The sequence below is a fragment of the Myxocyprinus asiaticus genome, chromosome 50 (assembly GCF_019703515.2).
Source record: "Myxocyprinus asiaticus isolate MX2 ecotype Aquarium Trade chromosome 50, UBuf_Myxa_2, whole genome shotgun sequence".
Taxonomy (NCBI): domain Eukaryota; kingdom Metazoa; phylum Chordata; class Actinopteri; order Cypriniformes; family Catostomidae; genus Myxocyprinus; species Myxocyprinus asiaticus.
Genome location: NC_059393.1, coordinates 13443368 through 13452065, shown reverse-complemented (window position 1 = coordinate 13452065; position 8698 = coordinate 13443368). Strand labels below are relative to the sequence as shown.

At 37.2% G+C, this 8698-nt stretch overlaps 2 protein-coding genes and 1 non-coding gene across 7 annotated transcripts in view; 1 reads left to right on the top strand and 2 right to left on the bottom strand.

The window, feature by feature from the left end:
• Positions 1 to 8698, bottom strand: part of LOC127439298 (C2 calcium-dependent domain-containing protein 4C-like) — a 416605-nt gene that overhangs the window by 49748 nt on the left and 358159 nt on the right. The window lies entirely within an intron of this gene.
• On the bottom strand, positions 1216 to 1287 carry trnaq-uug (transfer RNA glutamine (anticodon UUG)). The gene has a single exon. It is a non-coding gene; the product is annotated as a tRNA-Gln (tRNA).
• Positions 6424 to 8698, top strand: part of LOC127439281 (transducin-like enhancer protein 1) — a 46679-nt gene continuing 44404 nt past the window's right edge. For all 5 annotated transcript variants that reach the window (XM_051695508.1, XM_051695507.1, XM_051695505.1 and 2 more), the window contains exon 1: positions 6424 to 6881. In XM_051695508.1, the coding sequence (XP_051551468.1) occupies positions 6858 to 6881 (24 nt within the window). In that variant the 5' untranslated portion in view covers positions 6424 to 6857. The remainder of the gene's footprint in view (positions 6882 to 8698) is intronic.

Genomic DNA, 8698 nt, shown 5'->3' with positions numbered 1-8698 from the left:
GTCAATTTTAACACCTTGGTTCTGGAATGAGAGGTATTCGTAAAGTGATGATGGACAGTTTCAGATGAGTAGTGATCAAGAATGCACTAGAAGCAACAACGTCTACACTTTGCTTGGTGCATTAATAATATGCCAACATCCATGAACACTGCAGCCATTTAAAGCTCATTTAAGAATGTTTTACTCAAACAAAAATAACAACCCATTGACTATTCATACAAAAGATGAAGTGCCTGGTGATGAGGTAGACCTGTATCCTTAATAAATTCAGAATTTTACACCTCCAAACAACAGTTTCTTAAGTTTTGAAGTGTGAAATTGCAAAAAAGAAAACATTTGCCACACAGAGGCTGTGTAATTGAATGAATATGAGAAAGTCATATTTAGCTTAAATAGTGCTGCTTTGACAAGTCTTGCCTTTCTTAATATGTATCACTTCTATTAACATCACATATCCATAATTTAAAAGCAGTAAAATGATACAACTTTGTCCAAACTTTCTTTTATACCGACTCCTACTGGACATTTGAAGTAAAACACGTTAATTGTCACATGACTTAATTCTGATAACCCCATTTTGGTGAGAGTTTCAGCATCACGTTATGAATTATGCACACCTTACCTGTGCCCACCAAAAGGAAACTGTAACGCTTTTAAAAGTAGAATTAAGTCTGCTGACATCACATTAATGTACACTCTTTCAAAAAGACATTGCCTAAATTAAGAATAGCATACTACTCGCACTATTTCTGTAGAACATAATATGTATACTATGCACAGCATACAGATTTTCTGTATGCATGGTATATCCGCATGACCAGCTACATTTGCCACAGTTTGATTATACAACAGAGCACACTGTAAGGAATACTATAGCATCCCATGCAATAACCATTTTTATTTCTGATATGATAACTGGATGCAAAAATTAAGCATGCAATATAATAAGGTCATGAGACAACAGTAGCAAGTAGCATACTACTTTTCGAAATGTTTATTGTAGCATTTGCATACTGTTTCACATACTATTTATACTGTGTAGTATGTAGTAAGCAGTATGTATGCTAGTTCCATTCTGAACATCAACTTGTCTCCTATAAATTCTCTGTTGTCTTGGATCAAGTTCGAATAACACTTTTGCATGACTCTGACTGTTTTCTTTCCAGTATATCATTTACAATAAGACACTGTTTTACTTGAGAAAATAAAACCACCAGGTTCTACCGAGATTTGAACTCGGATCGCTGGATTCAAAGTCCAGAGTGCTAACCATTACACCATAGAACCACATGCACGTAACACTCAATCATGTAGTATTAGTTTAAGCGAAACAAACTACATCTTTGTCCACAACACTTTTTAAAGATAAAATATCAGTTATTCAGCAGAATATATATGTATACTATGTATGTTTTTATGAGAAAATGGCTCATTGTTTCCTTTCTCCATGAGTATGAGGGACAATAGAGCAGTTCCTCCAATAAAGACATTCAATATGTCTGCAGATAAATGTAAAAAAAAAAAAAAAAAAAAAAGGGTTACTATGAACGTTAAACTTCATTGATTATGTCGCGCTAGTAAAGACGAAAAGCACGCGACACCAGTAGGCTAAGCTAACATTGTTAAATTTTATAGCTCGCTTATATCGTAATCAGACCTCAAAATAAAGATGAACCAACCTTGCAAATCTACTCGGCAAACACAAACCAAACTGTGAGGATTGCAAGTACTCCCGCAGTCAACATGTTCACCACACTAGACGCCTCCGTGAATTGTGAATATTAATTTGACGCCCTCGGCGAGTAAATTGCAGTACTGAAGTTGAACTGTAGGGGGCAGTCGGAGCTTGAGACACATTTCGAGGGTGCAGTCTGTATTACTGTAAGAATAAATTAAGATCTTTGCATTAAGACTTTTTTTTTATCACAATCTCATAAATATAGATCTTTGTTTAATTATTCAACAGAATATAGTAAAAAAAAAAAAATATGAAAAATAAACAATATTTAATAATTTAGGAATATTTTGTAAATATACCACTGATATGCAATGCAAATTATAATTAATTAGACAATTTTGGGGGGAAACAAATCATCATACAGAAATGTAATGGTCCAATATAGAAATATAATAAGAAATCTGCCTTAGCATCCATTTTGTGACTGCTTTGTATCAAAGAACTAACAGACAGCCAACAGCAGGAAAGATCCAGATCTAAGATTATATATACTATAGTCTGTCTATTTGTATATATAGGCTAATGTGACTCCAGCTCATTTGAATGGTGTTTTTTTTTTTCTTTTTTTTTTCTATGTGTGGGGTTGAAGCATCATTTTTGTTTGTATGACTCACAAGCTTTGGGTTTCTCTTAATTACGCTCAGAATAATTGGTGCGGTGGAATTTCTAATGCCTGTGTATGGAGGTTTGATATCCTATGTGGGTGCAAATGTGCTTGAATGTGTGTGAGAGTGTGTGTAGCTGCTGATGTGGGTCATTACCCCTTCTCTGGGGGAAGCAGGAAAGAGGAGGAGGGATGGATGAATGGGGGGAGAGATGGAGGATGGGTTCCCAGGGGAGGAGAATCCAATATATCAGCCTACTGTCTCCATGCTGACATGGGCTTGTCTGTGAGGGGGTGTGTGTGTGTGTGTGTGTGTGTGTGTGTGTGTGTGTGTGTGTGTGTGTGTGTGTGTGTGTGTGTGTGTGTGTGTGTGTGTCGAGGGGTATCACAACAACAGCGTAGCCTTGTCTTGCTGTCAGTCACCACCGTACTGGCCAAGCAACATACTCACATGCCTCCACTGGGAGGCCACAGTCCCTCATTACATTCATCTATTATTTCTTCTATGCAAAATTCTGGCAGGCTGATACAGCAGGCTGGCCTGTAAACAGTAATGGAGGTGCTCTGGTTTGTTTCTTTGTTGCATCATATTTTGTTGAAAGATATTCAAACATTTTCTTCTAGTCTTTTGGCTGCCGACTATGTAGTCGGACATAAGTTTATTTCACTTATATTCATTCTATTAACAGGTGCTTTCTTAGCAAGGTCATATTGCAAGTGCATATTTTGTGTTAATTACTTAAGCAGGTAGTCAAGTACCAAGACTAAACTCAAGTGTCACACCAAGAGCAACAAACATACAAATGCAAACAATCTCTCTCTTTCTCTGTCACAGAATTAATTTAGGTTTCTGCTCTAAATGAAAGTCTGTAATTGAAAATGCATATTTTGTGTTTGTGTTAAAGGAAAAGTTAATGGTTGCACACATTAAAACATATGCAAGATATTCAGTGAATTACAATGTACATTTCGGTCTGTTGCTCACACAAATCTATTACATGGCTTAAGAAGGCTTGAGCTGTGTCCCAAATTATGCACTATACACTATGCACTTACAATATACACTATGCACTCAGCCATGTAGTGTATGAATTTTAAAAATGAAGTATCGTCCCAAAAGGAAAACTTAACTGTTTTTTTTTTTTTTTTTACTACGTGAAAGCGTTTGCTGTTTAACAGCTGACAGAAGTAAAGTTTTAAATGCTGCCGATGTGTTGCCACTAGTTTTAGTGTGTTTGCCAACCTCAGTTCAACACTTATGTCTTAATTAGCATACATATTCACACAGCGTGGGATGATGCTAAAGCATTCAACTTGGGACACACCTTTGGAATACAGCACACTTCAGTTAATAGACAGCTTTCACAATGTCTTTTGGAACTTGACAGCCCCTGCTTGATAGCTGCTAGAGAGCACAACATAAATCCAATTCCTTTTTTCCATAGGGGAATTGATTTTTAAAGATTATTTATAAACCTTTAAAGACAGACCTACAGCGATCTCTGAGGTTGTTAATCAATGGTGTATGCTTCTGCTAAAGCCATCAGTCCAATCATTTCAACTTAATTTTTAATAGCAGAATTCCTGGTAAAGAACTACCAACCCATGATCCTAATGAGAAACAATCCACCAATCAGAGAATTGCAGCCAACAAAGCACGCCAAAAGAGCTCTGCAGCAAATCGAGTTTGGTCTCCCTACACTCTTAAACTACTGATATAGTTGTATATATCAGAATATTTTGCATTAAAATAAAAATATATTGTTGCTACACTTATAATCGATAACTTAAAATAAATAGTTTTATATATTTCCATAATTATTTTTTTCTATTACATCATTCACAATTCTTCATGGGATTGTAGTTCATTCCCTCCAAGATGTTAAGTACACAGTCTTGAAACTTTTGATTTTCAAATATTTTTTTAATATATATTTTTTTTGCATCAAATCAAAGTTGGTAATTTTGTGATTCCCCTCAGAACTGGTTGATTTGGTTCATCCCTTAGAATGCTTTTATAAAGGATTTTATGAAATCCTTATGAAAGAAATGAATCGGAAAAATACTTTCCAGAACCAAGACAGCTGAGAAAGTGGACGGGAACTGTAGAAAAAGAGGTGCAAGACCATTCTTCAAAATATCTAATTTTTTGTAATGTTTTTGAGTAAATGACACATTTTTGGGTGAACTATATTGCTTTGTGCCCTCCAATTCACTCCGTTAAAAGCATATTTCCCCAGTAATGTAGGCTGTCACGTACTGGTGCACATGCTCATCTCTTTCTGTTGACTTCAAAATGCATGGCCTTCTGTGTTGTTGCAATATTGTGTGGGCTGCATTCAGCCGACCATCCGAAAGTGAATTACAAGAGAGGAGCATTGATCAAATTTATTTGTTACTTGTGAGAAACGTCGCTCAATAAATAATGTTAAAATTTTCAGGGGATAAAAATATATTTTGTTCTATTTTCTTGGCTCAAGTGTTCACGGCCTTTAATGGAACAGCTTCTCTCTTGCCTGATCTGTGAAATGGAGATCAATGGAGATATTGACTGTTACTTGAAAACTTTCCCAAAATCTGAGATGAAAAAGCTTTACTTTTTTCCATCTCTCTCTCTCTGCAGTCTGCACACACACACATACACACCAAACATTGCACATCAGACATCCTGCAGCATGACTCTGTAATATGTGGCTCGCTTATGACTACTTCCAATACAGATGGACCACAGTGGCTAGAAGGGAGACCCGGCTCTATGCATTAAAATTCAGGTGAAAAATGGCAATAATGCCCCTTCTCCCCTCCAAACCCCCATACATCCTTTAAATCTGTATCCCTCTTTTAACCAGATCCCTCAACACTCCTCCTTCCTTCTATTTTCTCTCCTCCTTTGCATCCATTCTTTCTGTTATGCAGCCACATTGCTGGCAGGTAGTGATTTCTACAGTAGGCAAATTACTTTTTCAATATCTGCCTCTCTAATTATAAGCCCCACTAAAGGGTCATGCCACCTGAATACTAATAAATGCATTTTTGCATTTCTTTACGCCAAATGGGGGCTTACATATTAGATTTTGTATGTTACAATGATGCTTGAAAATCACCCACTGTCTTTCCGGCAGTTGTTTTGACTCAAATTCAGCTGATGCCTTGACATTCCTTAGTGATAATGCCTTTGTGGGCATATTAAGCTGTATTCCCTGACACTCAAGATTTAGGTCACACACTTGGCTTATCCCCCCCCCTCACTTATAGCGAAGTGATGTTTCATATGTCAAGAGATCAAAGATCAGAGATACAAATATTAATGTCTGAATCTTACGAATCTTCAAATCAAGACATTTCATAAACAGATGGAGAGACTGCAAACACAAAGTAATTTACATAGAAAATACCCCCCTGTTTTAAACCACTAGCCTTGGCATTTGATTGTAGGCGTTCTGAAACAATACAAAGCGATTTAAAATAATAATTAAAAAAAGAATCTATTTTGCATCACAAACGGAATTTCAATTCACATGTTCTCGCAGCGCGCACCGAAAGAGTTAAATTTTCTTGGCAGTTCCAAGAGCGCCTGATTGACGTTCGGAGGGTCTATAAATCTGACGCGCACCAATAAGCGAGCGGTTAGCGTGCCCCACGTGGGGCGCTCTTGGTGCTGATTGGCTACCTCTGTCAGCGTTGCTTGCGGCTGGGCCAAACCCCACGTGGAGATTTCATTCAATCATTCAATCAATTGTACAGTTAGCTGCACCCTTATTTTTCAATCGAAATTCTGGAAGGCTTGTGCATAAAATTAGACAACACGAAGGGAGTGAGTGTGAACATCCTACGGAGACAGAGTGGTATATATAAACTACGTGATAAAATATTTTGGAGAGGACAACAATGAGCCTATTAACATATTTGCATATTAGGTTGTTTTGCACATGTATAATCGAATACAGCACTGAACAAATCAACCCTTGTGTCTTATGGATCCATACTCCCACCACAACATAAAAAGAATGTAACATGAGAATTTAACTCTTTGGTTACCACAAGCCAAGCCCCTTCTATTTTGCACGGGGGGGTGGCATAAGCTCCTCTCCAAGAAAACAACTCGCATGTCCCATTGAAAACAGCTGAGGATCCGAAAGGAAGGGGTTGTGTGAAAGGAGTGGGACAGTGAAGCAGACAAAAGAAGCTGCGGTTGCGTGAGCGTCGCGTCTTGGGAGCGCGATAGCTGGCCGTCCAGTTTGTTTCTTTATTATTTCCATCAGTAAAACACACACAGGGCGGGGGAGCACTGAAGGCCGAACGCAGAGGGACTCGATACCGGACTGGGCTCATCGTTACATTGCGAGATACCGCAGAACAAAGGGAGTCTCGAGCGAGGAATGAGCGAACCGAGCCTGGCGCCACTGAAACAGGGCCAAATGTTCTTGTGAGAGCAGCAAAGGCACACAAACTCATCCGAAACAACATTTAACATCACTGGAAGACCCTCGAACCGCGACAGACCCGCTATTCACAATGTTTCCACAGAACCGCAACCCGGTAAGTTGTTTCAGTACTCCATAAATTGACTGTATGTTTGGTGCGCAATGCGTTTCATGTGTTTCATCTTTGAATGAAAGCATGTTTGCACCCTTGTACCCTATTTAGGGTAAACACTCACGTGCATTGTGAAACTGTTGTTGGTCGAGTAATGCGGCTTATCAAACCATGATTGCATCAAAACAATAATCACTTTAATGTGCTTTTTATCCTTGATCTTTTAATCATTCGAATATTTGATGTAGCTGATCAATCTGTGTGCCGCCCTTTGAAATTGCTTTGGGAAAAAGTTTTTATTTATACTAGAATATATACTTTGATGTTATAATTAACTTTGATTATGTTGTTGTTGTTGACCTTTCATCATAGAGCTTGAAGATACATTTCTTCTGTTTATAACTCGAGGACTTCTATATTGCCATCTTGCTAATTGCACTCAAAGTTTCTTCTTTGTATGCAAGTATACCTCCGTTATTGGCTTTCACCTGTCATAAACCTAAAGTATGCATTTTAAGATTGAAATACTGTGTGATCAAACCCACAATGTGACCATCATTTGATGCAGAATATGTTTTAGGTATTTATTTTTTTTCATTAATGGTGTAATTCAATTATCACTTTACTCATAAACATTGTAGGGATGGGTATTTTGAGTAATTCTTTAGTCAAGTACTCTAACACAAAAAAAGCATAATCGATTATTTGAAATGTACAATTTAAGTTCAGCCTTAAGTGTTTCAAATCTGTTTTTCTTATGAAAAAATTAGCTCTATGCATAAACAACAACATCTTGGTTCAAAATTTACAAAAAACGTTTGCACTTACACATAGCACTTCCATGTCTTCTGAAGCAATGCAATCACTTTAAATACTTTAAAAATGTTCTTTTAGGGTGAACTATTCCTTTAACAGCATCATGCTTCCACTGCATCAACCAATGCATTGAGTTGTAATGGCAATATTCAGGTGAGATAAGCGGTTTCATTGTTGCCTATGGCAAGCAAAGGCACAAAGGAAAATCGAATTGCAATATTCTAGTCGAATATTTAAAGCTGAATGAGTACTCAACCGATTACTCATGCACATCCCTAAAGCATTCTACTCATAGGCATGTAGCATCAAAATAACTTGATTTGGGCTTTTAATGTGTACCAGTTATCATTAAACACATTATAGAGGAATTGGTATAAACTATGTGTTTAAATCCTTGAGATTTCCAGTCACTATACACCCCTCCCCCAGCACCCCCCAACCTTCCCTAAGAATGCTTTGACATTCATTTCCTAAGGGATGGAAATTAGATTCCACCGGGGTGTGCATTTTCATCATCCGAGCTAGGTGCACAATACATAGGTGAAATATTTAGGTATTTCACCCCTTTAATTGTGCTCTACATTGAATTATCCAAGTTTCTTAATTCTTTTCTCTTTTGAAAGAGTGATTAGTCCAACCTGTTTTCCCATGATCTGATTAGGAAGAGAGATCTTCATCTCATTGCCAATCACAGCTTTAGGTTTATAGACATTAAATGTACATCCCTGGGTGGTTAAGTGAAGAGTTACAGTATATACCCATAGTGGTATATAACTAACTTTTATAATTCAATGGGAAATTGGCTATATGACCATTTATAGTGTTAAACTTGAAGTGTGATTTTGAATTCAGATTTATTATGACCTAGGCTTTAATTTAGTGGAATAAGGGCAAATATCTCTTGAAATTGTAATAATACAGCATGCATTGCTGGGCAGATGCAACCAGTCATCAATTTGTGAACAAGGTTATTACATCAAAAATTGTCATCTTGTTTAAAGAAA